This window comes from Rattus norvegicus, chromosome 16 (assembly GCF_036323735.1).
Source record: "Rattus norvegicus strain BN/NHsdMcwi chromosome 16, GRCr8, whole genome shotgun sequence".
Taxonomy (NCBI): domain Eukaryota; kingdom Metazoa; phylum Chordata; class Mammalia; order Rodentia; family Muridae; genus Rattus; species Rattus norvegicus.
The window spans coordinates 12683954-12704743 of NC_086034.1; the positions used below are offsets into that span (position 1 = coordinate 12683954).

Sequence of the window (20790 nt, forward strand, 5' to 3'; positions counted from 1 at the left end):
TTCCAAAAGAAATTCAGATTGCAAAACTGTTTCCTTGTGAAATTCCTTGGTATACTAATTCAGGTCAAGGTTTAAAAAAAAAGAACAGCTTGCAAAATTAAAACAATCTCTCACCAAGTACAACTGTTCCTTCCAAGTCACAACTCAAGCCAAAATGTTTCACGATTCCTCACCCACAATTCCATGCCTCTTGCATTTCCTTCTGAAGCATCTTTGCCTCTGACCTGTTGCCATTCCTTTTAAACTAGAAAAAAGCCTCATGTACAGTATGTGGTGAAGTTAAATGCTTTCAGAACAGAGAAAACTGTATAATCTGGTCTTCTGGGCTTCAAAACATGGCTAAAAGGTCTAAATGGCATTGGGAAAAATCCCCAGGGCAATCTGGAATAGCTCTTAGGAATCACAATATAGCGTTTGCAGATCTGTATCAACTAGTTCATAATTAAAAGACACTGCGTACAAAAACGAAGATGCAAAACGAAGATCCTATAGTGGGAGTTAGGCATGGCGGTACACACCTGTAATTCCAGTATTTAGGAAGCAGAGGCAAGGGAACCTCTGTGACATCAAGGTCAGCCTGGTCTATGTACAGTTAGTTGTGGGCCAACCCAAGCTACACAGTTAGACCCCATCTCACCAGAGCTACACAGTTAGACCCCATCTCACCAAAGCTACAACAGTTAGACCCCATCTCACCAAAGCTACAGTTAGACCCCATCTCACCAAAGCTACACAGTTAGACCCCATCTCAAAACAAACAAACAAACAACCAGAAACCTAGAATGGATCATGAAAGACAGACGATATAGAAAGGGTTTTCTGATTAAGTCTTTCCTGCAAACACAGGTTGAGCTCTGATTCAGGCCTGCAAGGAAAATATAGGGGCAGGATGACAGCTAAATTCATTGCAGGCATCAGGAACAGATGAACACCCTCAGAAAGTATTCACAAGATCCTAAAACAAATACTACCCATCTTCCTCACTCTCTGTGAAAACCTTCACTTAGAGAGAGAGAGAGAGAGAGAGAGAGAGAGAGAGAGAGAGAACACCACCTAAGTACCTAAGCTTGAAGATCTGGGATGAGTTCAAAAAAAAAAAAAAAAAAGCAGATTTGAGGCTTAAAATAAAAAAATATCCTCCAAGAAGAAAGATGATCTACCAGAGGATAAACAATTGGAGCTCTAAGCACCCCTTATTTACAAAGACATTAGAAAAACAACGACTACTAACAAGACAGGGAGAGAGGGAGAAAGCGGGGCAGTTGATACAAGCCTTCTCAGAGGACAGAGGACGCAAGGCACTTGGCCGGCTCCCTAACTTTAAACTTCTACATAAGCTTCTCAAAAGAACAAAAGGCACCTTGTAATGTTTGCTTTATTTTACTAAAGTATTACATTAAAAAGAACTGCCAAATAAAAACTTCGCACAGCTAGATCAAAGGTGGTCACTCAAACACACACTTGCCCAGTCCCAAACCCTGTGCATCTTTTTTTTCTTTTTTATTTAATTGGATATTTTTTTCAATTTTATTAAATTGGGTATTTCTTATTTACATTTCAAATATTATTCCCTTTCCTATTTCCTGTCCATCAGCCCCCAACCCCTCCCCCTCCTCTTCTATAAGGGTGTTTCCTTCCCCACCCATCCCCCAACAATCCCCTGCGAGGTGGCGGGGGGGGGGGGGGGTCCCACCTTGGCAGGACCACGGGAAACCCCACTCATCTTAAGGAACGTCTGCGCAGCTAGGAGAGCCATTCCGAGTCCGTGGGCTACACCTCGGGTCTGGTCACTCTCACTATGAATTATGTTTCTTTTAGGAGAGCCATTCCGAGTCCGTGGGCTACACCTCGGGTCTGGTCACTCTCACTATGAATTATGTTTCTTTTAGGAGAGCCATTCCGAATCCGTGGGCTACACCTCGGGTCTGGTCACTCTCACCATGAATTATGTTTCTTTTAGGAGAGCCATTCCGAGTCCGTGGACTACACCTCGGGTCTGGTCACTCTCACCATGAATTATGTTTTTTTTAGGAGAGCCATTCCGAGTCCGTGGGCTACACCTCGGGTCTGGTCACTCTCACCATGAATTATGTTTCTTTTAGGAGAGCCATTCCGAGTCCGTGGGCTACACCTCGGGTCTGGTCACTCTCACCATGAATTATGTTTCTTTTAGGAGAGCCATTCCGAGTCCGTGGGCTACACCTCGGGTCTGGTCACTCTCACCATGAATTATGTTTCTTTTAGGAGAGCCATTCAGAGTCCGTGGGCTACACCTCGGGTCTGGTCACTCTCACTATGAATTATGTTTCTTTTAGGAGAGCCATTCCGAGTCCGTGGGCTACACCTCGGGTCTGGTCACCCTCACTATGAGTTATGTTTCTTTTAGGAGAGCCATTCCAAGTCCGTGGGCTACACCTCGGGTCTGGTCACCCTCACTATGAATTATGTTTCTTTTAGGAGAGCCATTCCGAGTCCGTGGGCTACACCTCGGGTCTGGTCACTCTCACTATGAATTATGTTTCTTTTAGGAGAGCCATTCCGAGTCCGTGGGCTACACCTCGGGTCTGGTCACCCTCACTATGAGTTACGTTTCTTTTTCTGCACTTACCCAAGACACCTTAAACATTAAAGTTAGAACACTTGACTGTGTTCCATTCTTCATGGCTCAGGTGCCCTTTCACCTGTGTTCTGTCCTTCCACATTACTCAGTGCTACTCCTTCTCAGTCTCCATCACAAATGTCATATCACAGCACTCAGAGGGGTAAGTAATCAAATGTTTTAATAATATGCATAAACTATAACATCATCTTAAACTTCATTACTGTTACAGACTCATCCACAAGTCACCAGAACACTCAGAAGTGGATGTCCCCGAATCCCAGACTGGAACTGTTCAACGCCCATTACACTAAGACATCCTTCCCTCCCTGGCTTGGTATGTACCACACTCAGAGAAAAAGACTTGTACACAGATGTGATCATCACGCAAGTCCTCTCTTCCCGACTTCCTCCTTTTAAAGAGTCTACGGTGATGGCTCAACAGGACATATTACCCTGCAAACAAGTGGCCCAGAGTTCTAAACTTCACATACCCATACACAAAGAGGACTTGGCCATGGATGCCTTGTGCCCCCAGCCCAAGGTGGGCAGACACTAGAGCATCCTGGAGGTCAATGACCAGCTAGTCCAGACAAAATGGGGAACCTCAAATTCCAAGAAGAGACCCTGTCTCAAACAATAAGGAGGTGAGGAATACAGAAGCGCATGCATTATCTGGCCTCTGGCTCATACACACAGAGACAGGAAAACACACCCCCAAATACATGCAGACACACAAACAACCCCCAACACATACAGAAAACTTTCAGTAAAGGAACACCTGTTCTTAATGAGGTCACAGCAACCTGTAACCAGATCAAGTCATGTAGAAGGTTTCACTGACATGCCTGTCTTCTTTGAGGACAAATACCAATACTACTAGCAGAATTAGTAAAGCTGAAACATGTGAGGGTTCAGAGAGCCAAGTGTATAATGTCCTGAAGTAGAAGCCAATGACCACTAAGGTCAACAACATGTTAAAAGATCCCTAACCTACCAGTTCTTCCAACATTCTTATCCCACAGCCAAAAATAGTCAAAAAGTTACTTTCTGTCCTCCTAGAGTAGTAAACATAAATACTACTTTATTTTAGGTGTCTACAGAGAGAACTAATTTTAGGCCAATACCACTTTCTTTAGCACTATTTCTATTCAAAAGAGCCAATATTATGTTTTCTTTTAGGAAAGATCTGTAGCATATATGCAATGCTACTAGAGTTCCTGTCCACTTCACAGGAGTATGCAATGAAGACCTTGAATATTGCTTATCTCCCTGACATTCATCTGTCAAACATGAGGATAACTAGGCTATGCTCTACAAATGAAGAAAGTTCTAAGACTACTTGGATTTGTGTTTCATGCATCAGCTCAGAAAGAGAATAAAATTTCTAAAGAGAGGTTATAGTAACCGTCAAAGTGGCACGCACTACCCCTGCTGTGACTTATCCCAAAGAGGGAATCCCTCAGCCTTCCCTACCAGCCTTGAAAAAACAAAAAACATTAAGCACGCCACATCTCCTGCAGTATGATGTCTTGTTACTGTGTGCACAGTCGTTCTTGATGGCTTATATTTTATTTTCTCTTGATCTCTCATGTCAGTAACTCAGACTTCAGCAGCAACTACAGTTTCAACTCCCTCTGCTGGCCGCTCACTTCCTGGTCCTCCTGGTCCTGGCTATGATCTTTCTTTCCTGGGACTGGGACTCCATTTTGGCTGCAGAAGAGCCCACGTGCCAGAGGCACCATAGCAAAGTCTCTTCCTGTAATGATGCCTTCTGCACTTCACATGAACGGATTTATAAATCCAAGCCCAGTCACAGCCTACCAAGTTTCTCACCATGAGCAGTTAGAGTGGGGCAGACTATCTTACAACACATGCTGTCATCAGCAGAACACGGTTAAAATGAGTGTCCTGACTCGAAGCTGTAGGTAAAATGTGAGTTTCTGCTTACCCTGCTCTATTTCTGTGATTTATCCTAAGAATAGCCAGCACAAAGTAGCTGCAGACTCCTAAAATAATGAACCTCTCAGTAATCTACAGTCTCAGAGGCTATGCCATTCCAGGCAATTCGAGATCCATAAAACAGGGAAATAAACACATGTTCATTCTTTAGACTCTAACAGAACACCTACCTTGTCAGGAAATGAAAAAAAAAGGAGTCCAACTAATAGCAATATGACTGATGAGGTGGGGAGAAGAAAGCACACTTAGAACAAATATTCGCAGCTTCTGAAAATCCACGCACTGTTCTAGCACCATAAAAAGGAATTCATCCTTTGTGCTGTTTCCTTCTCCTGGGGAAACCTGAAAGGCCATTCAAATGTTTACTGACAGGGAATCCTCAGACCTCTTCAGCCATTCTTCCCAGAACAGCAGGACAGTTCAACCCCACTCCCAAGGGTGTCTTCGGCTCTCTTACTACTTCCTAACACAAAAGCCCTACCACACCGTACCTCTGGAGACGAGAACACAAGAGCCCTACCACACCGCACCACCAGAGACGAGAACACAAGAGCCCTACCACACCGCACCACCAGAGACAAGAACACAAGAGCCCTACCACACCGCACCACCAGAGACGAGAACACAAAAGCCCTACCACTCCGTACCTCTGGAGACGAGAACACAAGAGCCCTACCACACCGTACCTCTGGAGACGAGAACACAAGAGCCCTACCACACCGCACCACCAGAGACAAGAACACAAGAGCCCTTCTGCACATAAACTGTCTAAAGCTCTACACGGTTGGTCACTGGGACACAGAGATAATGGAAGACTGAGATTAGGAGTTGTAGATTGGTTCTAATGCTATTTCTGTTAATTCAGCTCCCAGAATTACCTGGGAACCTGCATGTCTGCCCGTAAGACACTGAGGGTCCCTGCCATCAGTTAGCTTTGACTGGTAAATAAAGTTGCCAGCAGCCAATAACTGGGCAGAGAGACAGAGGTGAGAGTTTTGGGTTCCAGGGCAAGGGACAAAGAAGAGAGGGAGGAAAGGAATAAGATACAAGATTGAGGAATAAAAATATGTAGCAGGGGATGGGGTGGGGTATGAGGAAATGGAGATAGCCACTGGAGGCTCCCAGACACCTGGAAAACGAGAGGCTCCCAGGACCCATTGGGGATGATTTTAGCAAAGAAAGGGAGATAGAACCTGGAGAGACCACCTCCAGTAGATAGTCACAACCCCAGGTCAGGGGATGGGACCACACACCCATCTCAAAGTTTTTAACCCTGTCAAAAGGAAAAACGGGGACAAAAAATGGAGCATAGCCTGAAGGAAGGGCCATCCAGGGACTGCCCCACCCGGGGATCCATCCTTTCTGCAGACACAAACTGAAACTGTTGAAATTGCCAAGAGGCACTTGCTGACAGGAACCTGGTCAGGGAGCTGGTGGAAGGACTGGAGGAGCTGAGGGGGGATTGCAACCCCACGTGAAAAATAACATCAGCTGACTGGACCACCCAGTGCTCCAAGGGACTAGACCACCAACCAAGCAGTGTACCGGGAGGGATCCATGGCTCCAGATACATAGGGAGTAGAGAATGGTCTTGTCTGACATCAATGGGAGGGGAGGCCCTTGGTCCCGTGGAGGTTTGATACCCCAGCATAAGGGGACGCTGAAAGGGGTGAAGCGGATAAGATGGGTGCGTGGAGGAGCACCCTCATAAAGGCAAAGGGGAAGGAGGAAAGGGAGGTTGTGGGATGGGGGGATGGGCTTGTAGAGGGGTAACTAGGAAGCGGGATATCGTTGAGATGTAAAAGAATAGAATGATTAATTTTTAAAAAAGGGAGTGGGAAAGAAATGAAAAAAAGATAAAGATAAAGGATTGAGAGCTGAAGAAGAGAGAGTAGCCCCAGCCCCACCCCACCCCCCAACTTGGTCTAAGGTAACAAAGATGGAATATAGGTTTTATTAAGTAATAATTCTGGAGTATCAAAAGGGAGGCTTAGCAATATGGAAGATTGGCAGTAATTTAGGCATGTGTGTGTGTGTGTGTGTGTGTGTGTGTGTGTGTGTGCGCGCGCATGTGCGCGTGTGTGTGTGTCTGTGTGTGTGTGCGTGTGTGTGTGTGTGTGTGTGCGTGTGTGTGTGTATGTGTGTGTGTGCGTGTGTGTGCGTGTGTGTATGTGTGTGTGTGCGTGTGTGTGTGTCTTTCAAACAAGAATCCAGAGCATTCAGGCAAGCATCGAGGAACTCAAGCAGCTGTCATTGGGGAGATTGGAGTGGATTAACCAACTGCCACTACATACGCTGACCTACCTGTAGGCTCAAACTCATTACTAAAAATTAATTGGAGATTCTCAAATGGAAAACACCCATCATGACGTGAGATTAGGTGAGGAGAATTGATTTCTTAGCAGAGCTGCAGGTTTTGCCCAAACCACATGGTTCCTCCCCAAGCTGTGCAGGCACAGAACTAGGACTAAGTCTCGCTGAACTGGCACAGTTCTGGAGTTTGTGGCTTGAGACTAGGATACCCCCAAGCAAACCCAAGGGACATGGGTGGCAGGCTAAGGACTTAGCCAGACGCTCTCTCCTGTTGTAGGCTGCTACAGAGAGCCTAAGCCACAGATGCTGAGATAAAGCAGGCTGAAGAGAGTAGGCCTGAATAAGATAGGAATCAGGAAAATTACATTGTTTTAAGGATAGAGCAATAAGCCTGGAAATGGGCCCATACAGAAATATAAAAGGGAATTTAACTGAAATTAAATACATAGGAAAGGATGTTAATTCAAGTTCTATAAAGAGAAAGGGACATATATACCCACAGGGATATTAATCTCCATAGAAGGGAGAATTTAAATATGTATAGATGAATAAATAAATTTAGATCTTGATCTAACTATTAAATATTAATCATGTAAGAACAAGGCAGGGGATTGTGAAAGAGCACTGTCTCAATGAATAGTTAATTGTTTATATTGCTTTGTTTTGAATTGTTTTAATTATCAAAATGCATGTGGTTATAAGTTTGGTGCTTATGATATTAAAGCTCCTCTGGGAGAGAGGTCAGAGTAGAGTGGGCCTGAAGAGAAAGGAGGCTGCTGTATTGAGTCAATCTATCCATTTGAGGATTTTAGGTTACTGGACAAAGATATGCTATTTTGGGAGTGAGGTTCTGTGTGTGTGTTAATAGGAAAGAAGAAAAGGCTGTGACCCCCTCCACAGTGATAAGGATAAGATACGACAGGGGAAAAGCCCCTGAAGATCATGGCTACAGAAAATAAAAAAATCAAACAGGACAGGTAACCTGATTCCTCAACATGGGAACAGCCCTGTAACTTAGACAGAAAAATGTCTCTGGCCAAAACTTCAGCTAAAATTACCAATAAATCTTGTTGGTTATCAAACCCTTAAGATTCATCATGCCATCCTTCACATGGCATGAATGAAGATTTATTACAATTGGTTATTGATCAAATTAAGTCATAAAAGGATGGTTGTCTTTCACCTGCTCAAACAAGGAACAAAATTTCATCCTTAACTGATCTGTGCACCTTGCACGACCCATACATATATCTTACTAGTGTTAAAATTTGGGTTGTAAGATTCACACACTGCAGAATGTGCAGCTCTGATGAGGTTCATCCTCAGGAACCTGAAGTGACCTGCTGTCCCAGCCCCCTGCTTCCTGACGCTGTTTCCAGAGACATGCTTCCAGAACAGCTTCAGGAACTGCTACTGATTGCAGACGTGCTCAGTTCATCCAGCCTTTCGGACAGATCCAAAACTTCGATCAAACCCTGAGCCTCCTAAGCATACAGATAACAGTCAAGTGCATAGGATGCTAAAGCTAGCTTTCTTAAGTCTGACCAATTTTTCTAATTTTCCTACCTCCCTCTACCCCCTTAAAAAAATTCATCATTCCAATTTACTAGGAAGGAGTTGTGGAGAACCTTCATTACAAGCCCTTGGGTTTGGGTATCTGATTATGGCTATTTTACACATTATAGATAGTTGTCATTTTAAGGAATAAATTAGAAATAGTCATAATTTTGTACAGGAAGGAAATCTATGGAACGGATTATTGAATGCACTCTTAAACAAAGCATTGTATAGCCACAATCTTATGTTGGTAGAAATTTTTTATAATTGATGCAAAATTGAAGCTGTAATTTCTTACACTGGTACAGAATTTATATACTGATACAGATTTAAGGTTTTCATTAGTACAAATTTTTATACTGATACAAAATTAATATTGTTACTCTCAGATAGGCATCGTGCCTATGCAACTCATTTAAGAACACAAGGCTCAGCCGCAGTCCTTCCATAGCTGCCATTACAAACTGTTTAGGATGATTAAGTAATGCGAGTTACGGGCCAGATAATAAACTCATCGTCATATTAGATTCTGATTTAATTATAGTTAGATGTTTCCAACATTATTCAAATAGAAATAGCCAAGAGTAGTCAAGGTTTAACAGTTCAGATATACTTTATATAGTTAGAGAGTCTTCCAAAGCATCAGAGATCCACAAATGTGGCATTTAAAGACATCTCATTATTATTACATATTTTGACTAAGAGACATGTCTGCTCCTGATGGTACCCCCTTTATGGTTCAAAGACGATATTGAGCATCATAACCTTTATATGGCTAACCTTTATATAGCCACTGGACAAGAATTGAGCTAATTCATCTACACACAGAAGTACTCCAGGAAAGGACACAAGATGGTGGGACAGTCAACAGCTTAGCTCTGCCAAGACAGATGTTGAAGACAGATATTTTGAAGAACAGGGGACTGTCCAGGTAGTTAGCTGTCTTTGCAAATTATTTAAGTTTTGGTAACTGTTTTTGTGCTTCCTATATTTTCAGACAATATTTAATTTGTTCTCGGATCTCTGACAGGGTTGAAGACTAGTTATGGTCTTATCAGCAAACTTAAGTTGTTTACCACTGAGGAAGATGATCTGGATTTGAAAGGATGGTTTTTAGATGGCAATGCAAGTTAAAATCAAAACATAATTCAGGTACAGAATTGTAAGCTCCTTGGGTGGGTAAAAGAACACCCTTATATAGGCAAAGGGGAAGGGGTAGGGTGGATGTGGGATTGGGGGTTGGGAAAAAAAAGAATTGTAAGCTCTTTAAATTAGGATAGATGCTAGAGTAATGTACCTAAATTGACAAAATTGATAAACTGCACATTATTAATGTATATCTTACCTCACAGTATACATAACTGTTACAACTATGTTCAATGTATATCTGACAGAAAAGGCTTTTTTAATGCACAAAAAGGGTAAAATGTTGTGGATTGGTTCTAATGCTATTCAGCTCCCAAAATTACACGGGAACTCGCATGTCTGCCTGTGAGATGCTGAGGGTCCCTGCTCCCGGTTGGCTTTAACTAGTAAATAAAGTTGCCAGTAGCCAATGGCTGGGCAGGTAGACAGAGGTGGGACTTCTGGGTTCCAGGGCAAAGGACGCAGGAGAGTGGGAGAATCGCCATTGCCAGGAAAGGAATAAGATGCAGAATTGAGAGCTATAGAAGAGAAAGCATAAAATCACTAAGAACCAAGAAAGAGTGGCCCCAGCCCCCAAATTTGGTCTGGGATAGCAAAGATGGAATATGGGTTTTAGTAAGTAATAATTCAGGAGTATCCGAGGGGAGGCATTAGCAGCGTGGAAGCTTGGGAGTGGCCCAACCACTGAACTGATATAGGTATATTAAATAATATAAGGCTGTGTGTGTGTGTGTGTGTGTGAGAGAGAGAGAGAGAGAGAGAGAGAGAGAGAGAGAGAGAGAGAGAGAAAGAAAGAGAGAGAGAGAGAGAGAGCGAGCATGCGCTTCATTCAGGAATCCAGAACATTTGGGTGGGCAGCAAGGAACTCAAGCAGCTTTGACCGGGAAGATTAGAGCAGATTAATCAACTACTGGTACAGAGGAATCAAAAGGTAATGTATGGTTCATTCAGAAGGTGAGTACTTTCACAAAACTGACCTTAAAATAGTTATCAAATACATTATACTGTTTTACAATACAAATGTTTCTCTAAGTATATTTCTTTTGAAATTCAAAATAAAAAAGTGAATGAAAACAGGATAATTAAACACACGCACACGCACACGCGCACGCACACATGCACACACACGCACACACGTACACACACACATATACTACCATTTGTTTAGATAAAGGTATAGAATGTGCTAAATCATACAGAATTCTATTTAAGACACACATAATCAGCTTTTTAAGCATGTAACTTACAAGGAAACCTATCTTAAACCAGTAAAGACTGTTTCTCAGTCTGAAGGCTCTACTGAAATTTAGAAACCTTGACTTAACAATTATTAAACTGGCAAAAATCAAGCCATTCACATGCATCTGGAGACTTATCGCTGATCATAACTTACCATTTTCAAGAGGTGCATCCTCCGGCAAATCCACATCCAACATAAGGTCATCATCCTCAAGGTCACACGATTCAAGATTATTCAGAATATCCTGCGAATAAAAGTAGTAAGCATAATATGACCTCATTTGGGATGCATATATAGTCATTTGTTTTGAAAGTATCATCACATAATAATTGAAACTATTCATCATTTGCACAGTAAGAATAAAGTAGTTTTAATTTTTTAAATTTTTAAAAATTCATCTGTACTATATTTTGAATTTTGAATGCTCCCCACCTAGAGAGGGAAATAACAAAATACAGGTAATATAAAGGGGGAAATGAGAAATACAAGGAAGGATTTTTAACTCAGGAGAAGAAAGAAAGGATAATATAAAAGTGAGGAGGAGGGAAAGATAACATTAATCATGTTCAAAATAGACATAGGAAATCATTATTCTATATTTACATAAAATTATGTATAATATATAAATACACATGTATATATACATTATGTAGTTTAAATTGAGCTGCACCACTTGGATTGATTAATAGCCCTGCAAGATTCATATCTAATGAAAACCCAGCATTAGGTATGAGAAACTTTTTGAGATGTTAGTTAAGAGTCTAAGAGACTCTCAAAACATCACAAGCTATTGCTGTTGCCCTTGGTTACCTCCAAAAGTTGAAAATAAATCCCTATAGCTGAAGATACCTTGTGTCTTGGGCATAGGACTTTAAGGATTTGAGCTGGAACAGGTCTCTTTCCTGAGGACTAGGCAGGACAGTACTATAAAGTGTTATGTTATCTGCTAAAGGAGGAAAACAGTCAATGGTCCTACCCAGCTGTGACGTCTATACACCCACAAAGATGCCCAGCATGACAAGCTATCCCTAAAGTTACAATGCTGGTGCTTATACCTTAGTGGTAACGAGAAGCCAGCTAATTGGACTGAAGGCTCGCTTAACAATACAGAAATCATGCCTGGTATTAATAAGCTAGCCAACTACGCATATCTTCTGAATATCTACTAGGAGTAAGTAGTTCCTACAGAACTATTACACCATTTTTCTAAATCATTGTAATTCTTAACTGCATTCTAAATACTCTATTTTGTTGTATTTTGTTTTGTTGTGTTGTGTTGTGTTGTGTTGAAGACAGGATTTCTCTTCCTGGAACTCACTTCTGCAGACCAGCCTGGCCTCTGACTCAAAGGATCTGGCTGCCTCTGTCTCTCCAGTGCTGGGATTATAGGCATGCACTACAACCACCTGGCCTAAATACTTATTTTTAAAGCCACAGATAAGTATAGGTCACCTTTCATCAAATAAGCTCCTTTTTGCAGCAGAAAATCATTAAAGAAAGCCACCATTAGTCAAATGTGGAAACCAACTGAGCGTGGGCAACAATCACAAGTGATATCCTACAACACAACTTCTGCAACTGAGGACTAGAGCGCATCACAGAAAGGAGACCAGAAACATTCTAAGAGCCACTGTACCAGAAAGTCTGCTGTGAGATTGTGCCTTCTGGCTGTGACAGGGAGGTTACAGCCATGAAATCTCAACAACATGGCTGCCTAAGTAAGAACTTGACTATTACAACACCAGCAGACACTGCAGTGCAGATAAGGAAAGTATCTCGGGCCCCATCCTTAGAGGAAGAAGCACAAGCAATTAACACCTCATGGGTTCTCTAGTACTGAGTGCTCAGTCCTGGAAAATGGTGCGTGCAAGCAGGCAACACTTTAGGACTCAGCAGGACACATTGCTATGGACTCACTTATATGTATATGTAACAACTATGGTTAAAGAGGAGGAGGACACCAACTGGGGAGCATACCTCAGAAATGGCATGGAGGAGGAAAGGGAAGGAAGATAATCTAGTTAATTTTAATTAATTCTAAAACATGATATCCTCTATAAAAACACCTGACTATCTGAGTCTGAGTGTGTGTCAAACTAGACAGCACTAGGTGTCCCAAGCCATAAATGACAATTTAGGCCAGAGGAACAAACCAAGCCCATAAAACATGGTTTTCTAAGTCTACAGCAGAGCCAAAGAGCCAAAGAGCCAAAGGAGGTGTGCCCATCAACAAGGTAATGCTCCCACAACTGCCAAAATGGTATCTAGCTTCCAGTATTCATGACAATATGTCACAGAAGTGAGAAAGGTGAGCAGTAAACATGTTTGCCACCAAGTCTTAAGTCCACCCACAAAACTTTCAAACCAAAATCTGTCCTGTATTAAAAAAAAAAAAAAAAAAAAAAAGAAGCAGGACAAAGATGGAGACTGATGGCAGGGCCAGCCGATACCAGCCCAACCCTCACAGCAGTCCCGACACTGTGAGGGATACACTGTCGCGCTTACACACAGGAGCCTGACACAACTGTCCTCTGAGAGGCTCTGCCCAGCAACTGACCGGAACACATAGAGATATCCTCAGCCAGACATTGGATGGAGGTCAGGAACCCTTATGGGACAGTCGGGGAGAGGACTGAAGGCCCTGAGGGATGGTAACCCAACAGGAAGACCAACAATGTCGACTAACCTGAACCCCTACGAGCTCTCAGAGACCGAGCCACGAACCAAACAGTACACACAGACTGGATGGACAGAGGCCCCAGCACACATGAAGCAGAAGGCTGCCTTGACCTGCCTCAGTGGGAGAAGATGAGACTAATTCTGCAGAGACTTGATGTGCCAGGGTGGGGTGATACCCAGGGGATGGCGCCCTCTCAGAGTCGAAGGTAAGAAGGGGGGGCACTGAGATGGGGGGCTGCATTTAAGATGTAAATAAACAGACCCGAGTCAGTTGCCAGGACCCACATTGTAGAAGCAGAGAAAAAACTCCTACTGACTTCCACATGTGTACTGTGGAATACTTGCACATGCACACATACACAGTAAATAAACATGAAAAAAAGTTTACAAAAAAATTACAACTGTTTTATCTAGGTGTTTTTAAATATATATTTTGTTTTACACTTAAAAAGTTTTTTTTAATAGCCTTAAATAGCAGGGTGTGAGCCTACTATGATGGAAAAGTGACAGGATAATAATAATATAACCTTGAAGGTTTACTAAAGCCCATGAGACTATAAGGAGGAACAGGCATGTTAATTAGCAGGGGGAGGAGGAAGCATCAGCACTTAATACTTAGCAACAAATCACTACATATGCTATTTCTACATCCATCCTGTTTTATGAAACGATGCTCTGTGAAATGAGAGAAGTCTAGAAGGAAATATAGGAGTAGATTAAATATACACAGATGTCTACATATCGAAATTAAAATATGTCTGGGAGGGAATAAAACAACTACTCCATTGAGATGGTATGTGATTATGCTCATATTCAATTTGTTATCTCTGTAGTACAAATGTACAGCTTTCACCAGATTGAAGAGTAAGACTCCACAGTAAATAAGGTTTTCCTCCCTTACTGATAGTAGGGAAATTCAAATCCTGTAAACCCTGGCCTTCCATATGCCTAGAAGGCAACAAAATGCCAATACACATGAAGAACTATTCTATAACAGGGTACACACTGGAAGACACAACTAAAAATTTGCCAGGAACCAACACATTGAGATTTGAATCAAAGAAATGTTCTCGTGGCTTCAATACAGAGAACACATCTCAGTGGGGCAGACATAACAGTGTTGCGGTCACAAGAGGATCCACAGGACATGCTAACCCCATCAGTGCTGGTGAGAGAAAGAAGTAGTTCTGCTGCATCTTGTGCAGTGGAAATGTGACATCAAAGTTCCCAGACGACTGGAATTTGGTCTTAAAAACATGATATCTACTAAATGAAGGAACACATAAAAAGTAAAGAGCCTGATGAGATTTAAAAGAGTAAATACAGCAATGACTTCACCCCCTCCCCAGAAGGGCAGATCTGGAAGGAAAATGAAGAACAGTTTTAGAAACCACTGATTTTGAGGTGCCTATGTTTAAGAAGACATGTCTAGCACCTACCTAGCCATCAGCTTACAGAAATGTTTGCGTTATTTTTCTTTCTTTAGTTTTGTAGACAGGGTCTCGCTATATAGAGAGCTTGTCTGAAATTCATGGTGTTCTTTTCAAGTGCAGAAATTACATGAACAAGGAGAAGAGAACGTTTTCTATATTCACCTTGTACTTTAAAAAAAACTACAAATATTACAAACTATTGAAAGATTACATGAGATGTGCCTTATTTATAAACCATGGTGTCATTTGAAAATAAAAATTTTAATTACTTCTTTGTACCTTACTGTATTGATAAACATTGTGTTCAACAGACATACACTGCATGAGTCATTTCAGCTAAGGCAGACTGTATATATTAATACAACACTGGTCTCCTAAGACTGTACAGCCTGATGAAATTATAGCCTTCTTAGTTTATTACGTATACTCTATGATATCCACGAAACAGCAAAAATCACCTACTATATTTCTCAGGACACCTCTCCATCATTCAGCAACAAATAACTTTAAGTTGAGTAAGAATGGTGAAGGCACATTGAGTCACTGTCAAATTAGCATACTCTTCATAAAGCAGGTGCTTAAAAACGCCTTTGCTGAAAACCACTGACCTTTCAGTTAGGCCCACAAGGCAACTAAAAGCAGAATGGAAGGCTGGCATTTCTACCCCCAATTTGTGTCTGTCTCCCTTATTTTAGACCACTCCTTGGCTCTACAGGCACGACTTAGGGATAGAAATAACACCAACCAAGGTGGGATCTTCCCTACCTGTCTCATAACTCTCATGGAAAGGCCTACCTATAACCTGGAGGCCATGTTAGAGCTGGAACCAAGGTAAGCCTTCCCTGTGGGAGCCCAGTGACTACGGGGTGATGCCTGTTCTCTTGAACTGATGTGTACTTTGGCTCTTTCCTTTTGTCTTCACAGACTTGGAAGAGCCTAAATCTTCCTGGGAGCCTCTCTTTGTGTCAAACTTCATCATAGTTATGGAAGTCCCTGGATGATGCCAGTAGAAGGTGACATTTACAGGAGATGCAAAGCTCTCAAAATTGTGCAGAGTCCCTTCATCATTGCCCTCAGGATGGGCCTCTTATCTGGTTCTTTCTTTCTTCCTTCCTTCCTTCCTTTCTTTCTTTCTTTCTTTCTTTCTTTCTCTTTCTTTTGAAGGGTTTCTTTAAGAAAAAAACATTTTTCCTTCTTTTATTTAATCTTTTTTTTTTGTTTTTGGATTTTTTTATTTACATCTCAAATGTTATTCCCTTTCCAGGTTTCCCAGACATAAGCCCCCTATCCCATTCCCCCCCTTCTTCTCTAAGGGTTCTCCCCTCCCAAACTATCCCCCCTACCAAACACCCCCCCCCCACATACACACATTCCCCTACACTGGGGCACTGAGCCTTGGCAGGACCAAGGGCTTCTTTCCATTGGTGCCCAACAAGGCCATCCTCTGCTACATATGTAGCTGAAGCCAAGGGTCAGTCCATGTATAGTCTTTGGGTAGTGGTTTAGTCCCTGGGAGCTCTAGTTGGTTGGCATTGTTGCTCTTATGGGGTTTGGGCAGCCATATTTGTAATGGGAAATAACTGGAAGTAAACAGTATGGTCTTCAATAAATAAGTGGGTAACTGTGACAAACCCACAGAATGCAATGTATGTATGTATGTGTAAACTACATAAATTAAACTATCTGAACTATAGCTGAACAATAAATGAGCTATCAAAACATAGGAAAAAACTATATGAACTCTAAATTCCAGAAGCCAGTCTTAAAATTGCATATTGCATGACCCCAATCATACGACATTTTTGAGAATGTGAATTATACAGACATACGGAGGTAAGTGTTTCTTAAAAGCTTGTTTGGGAAGGAAGAGACAAATCAGAGAGGATAGCTTAGATGAAGATACTCCTCAGGATACTATAATTACCATGATGACTACAAGCCATTGCAAGCAAGAGGTCAGAGCCCCTGGATAAAACACCCAATGTGGCACAACTCAAATAGAGGAAAGATGTATGAAAATGCTTCACCAACGGTGCTGACCTGGGTAACACTGAAATGAATGGAGTCCTTAAAAATGGAATGTAGAGGCTGGACAGGACACGCGGTCTAACTGATGACACAGCTATTTCCAGGAGAACAAGGCAACAATCTGAAGTAATTAAGTAAGTAAACTCTAATGTAATAAGCCAACAGATCCCTCATATTTACAGTGTGAAACAAGCAGGCACATCAATGGCTGAGCGTTAGTGACAACAGTATATACTCATATTGGAGTCAAACTGCAGGTAGTTATAAACAGACATGTTCACATATTAACAGACTAGTACACTGCCAGAGCCTAGAAGTAGCCTAGCATACCAAAAACGTCATCTAGTTGTATTCTTCAACAAAAGGAACCAGGCTCCTTGGAGAAATAGCTGGTTCTAAGTGAAGTAGGAAATACCAGGTGATCCTAGAACACACCTACCTTACAGTTCACAACCTTAAGGAAAAACATTCTCAAAAACAAAAATGCCAGCCAGTGTGCTACACAAATGTAATCCCAGCATTCTAGAGGTAAAAACAGGAGGAACAAGGATTCAAAGGCGAGTGCAAGGACAGCCTGAGCTTCAGGAGAGCCTGTCATCAAAACAAACAGAATTCTTAAAAAAAAAAAAAAAAAAGCAGAAACACAGAAACACAGATTATAAACACAATAAACACAACTATAAAACAAATGCCCATGAGGCTTAGTAATTAAAAGAAAGACTGATATAAGTGCAGGAAGAGGCAATTCTTTGCAGTACCCCAGCAGAAATCCATCTATTTAAAGAAATACTCCCTTGCAGAAAAGGTTCAAGTAGCCTTAATGTATAACTACTGTATAGTATGGAAAGAGTGAAAACAACTTTACTGTAGGAAACCTGACAACATGGTGATCAGGGTCATAGTGACATTTCCTCCAAAGACACTCTACTGTAACCATTCTTTAAAAAAGAAAAACAAAAGGCAGAGAATAAGACCCGATCACTGAAGCAGCACACACTGGTCACAGGACATGGAGAAATCGAGCTAGAATGAAGCAGAAGATCTGTCCAGCGGGCTATTTTTAAGTCAACTGGACAATCTGGAGTACTGCGAAAAGAGGGCGTTGTCAGTTGAGAAAATCCGCGTCGGACTGGCCTGTAGGAAAGAAAGCTTATGGGACATTTCCTTAATTACTAACTCATGTGGAGGGCCCAGGCTACTGGGGGTGGTGCTACCCCGGAGTCGGTGGGCCTGGGCAGTGTAAGAGAGCAAACAAAGCGAGCGTGGAGAGCAGCAAGCCAGCATGCAGCACTTCTCCATGGCTTCTGCTTATTTCCTGCCTCCAGATTCCTGTCCTGATTGGGGCCCTGCCCTTCTATGATGAACTACAATGTGAAACTGTAGAATAAATAAATAAACAGACAGACAGACAAACCCTTTCCTCCCCGAGTTGCTTTGGTCAGGATGCTTTGTCAGAGCAACAGACAGCCCCAGGACAGTAGTAGCAGGAACCACTGGGAACACAGGCCATCAGTAGTCTATGGAGCTGTGAACCCAGTGAATTACAAGGATTAGGATAGGCTCACGGCCAGTAGTGGCAGCAATGTGATAAGATAACCAACTGCTTTCTGGTTGGATAAAGGCCTGCCCCACAGGAGGAAACATGCCTGGGATGGTAAGGCTGACTAGGAACCCATCCTTGGGGAGCTCACAGGCCCTAGATGTGAACATACCATTATTCTGCTAAATGGTCATAGGATCAAACTGCCCTCTAAATTAACATCTACACCTCATCAGAGACACTCCTCTGCATAACAGACAATCCTCAAAACCGAAACTCACAGCTGGCTAAAGTGCAGAGAATACGTGTCTGCAGAGCACTCGGTCATAAATGAGACCATGCCACACCCTGAAGGCTCGGGGGTCACTGCAGGAGAGGGTAGGGATAACTAAAGCCAGGGATTGGGGAAGACTCTGATGAAACTGCCTCCTGGCCTGACAAGACCACTGTACTCATAACTCTGCACAGCACCTGCATAGTGTCACCCAGTCTACACGCCAGCACCGGCTGAGAACACTCCCATCTCTGAGGAGCTAGCAACGGTTAACAGCTTCTGGGACAGGGAAGAACTTTTTTCTTTAAGGGTGTGGCCCTGGTACGTTACCATGACCCAGTGGATTAGCTGGCACCCAAGAGTTTATAGACAACACAAACCACACATGATGAGCTATTTAAGAAAAAAAAATTTTTTAATTTTTAAAAAGGAGACAATTTGGGAGTAGCAATGAGGTTTGATCTAAGAAAGTTAGGGGGAAGAGAGGAGAGGAGTGGAGAGTGTGACCAAAACACACTGTATGAAATTCTCAAACAATTAATTTTAAAAAGGATCAGGCAAATCCTAATTGAGCAACATCCTACAAAATTCTTGCACAATAATCCTTAAGACTGTGCCAAGGTCATTAAAAGGAAAAGTCTGAGACATGGTCAGAACAGAGGATCCTAAGGAAACCTGACTATTAATTGTAACAAGGTATCCCCAAAACTCAGAGGCTCTAACAAAATGAGGTACCAACAATGGTTCATTAATGTAACAAATATGTCATATTGAGAATAAAGGAAACTACCTATAAAACAGAGAAAATCCCATTACTACCTTTACAATAACTTTTAATGTCCAAAAGTATACTCTAATAAAAGTCCTCATAAAAACTACTACATTTTTCAGCATCAAGAAACATCGATGTGGTGATTCATGCCTGTTATCCAGAACTCAGGAGGCAGAGGAAAGAGGGTAATAGCTAGTCCAAGGTCGACCTAGCCTGCATACAGAATCCCACAAAGAAAAGCAGAGAGAAGGAAGGCAGGGACTGCAATGATCTTTTTAAAATGTATTAGTGTGTGTGTGTGTGTGTGTGTGTGTGTGTGTGTGTGTGTGTGTGTGTGTGTGTGTAACTGAGGGAGGGAGAGAAGACAGACATAGGACTGGGTATGAATGAATGAGAATGGACATACAGGTGCGTGTATGACATATAACAAAAACAAGAGGTAAGAGGACAACTCTGACAAGCAGGTCCTCTCCTCCAACCATGGAGCCCAGGGACCCAGCTCAGGGCATCAGGCCTGCAGTCAGCACTTCTACTAGCTGGGCCACCTCTCCTGCTGGATCACAGTTATATCTAAAGAGGACATATTAGGAAGATATTCAAAAACACTTATAATAAATCTCTCCTTCCCCTCTCTCTCTCTCTCCTTCCTCCCTCTCTCTCTCTCTCTCTCTCTCTCTCTCTCTCTCTCTCCCTCCCTCCCTCCCTCCCTCCCTCCCTTTCTCTCCCTCCCCTCTTCACCCACCGTGTCTAACATAGGGTTTCCTGTAACCCAAGCAGGTCTCAAACTTGCCTTATAGTTGAAGAAGACTTTGAAATCCTGATCCTCCGGTCTATTTCATAATGTTGGGACTATAGACACAGACTACCTTGGCCCACACTACATCTTTTATATTACATCTAAAATAATGAGGATGTGGCTGGGCACATAGCACTGCACTTGCTACAAAAGGATGAGGACTTAGCTGGTTCTCCAGAACCTACGCAAGTGTTAATGTGAACCTGGCTGGCCTCTGACTGCATCCTCCAGAGGCAGCAGACAGGGAACAACGGAGAAGGGCTCCATCAGTGAGCTTTGGGTCTGACTGAGAGGCCCTTCCTCGATGAGTACAGAGAAGATGTACTCTGAGGATGACTCCTGATGTCAGTCTCAGGTTTTCACATTTCCAAACCTGCACATGCATGGCACAGACACACGTGTGAAAAGTGTGGGGAAGAGTGGCAGCTGAATGGGCACATGAATGAACCAA

The 20790-nt window shown here is 42.4% G+C and overlaps 1 protein-coding gene across 8 annotated transcripts in view; it reads right to left on the bottom strand.

The window, feature by feature from the left end:
• The window catches only part of Ccser2 (coiled-coil serine-rich protein 2), a 112672-nt gene that overhangs the window by 50580 nt on the left and 41302 nt on the right, over positions 1 to 20790 (bottom strand). For all 8 annotated transcript variants that reach the window (XM_017600329.3, XM_039095013.2, XM_039095014.2 and 5 more), the window contains one exon: positions 10971 to 11061. In XM_017600329.3, coding sequence (XP_017455818.2) covers positions 10971 to 11061 — 91 coding nt within the window. The remainder of the gene's footprint in view (positions 1 to 10970; positions 11062 to 20790) is intronic.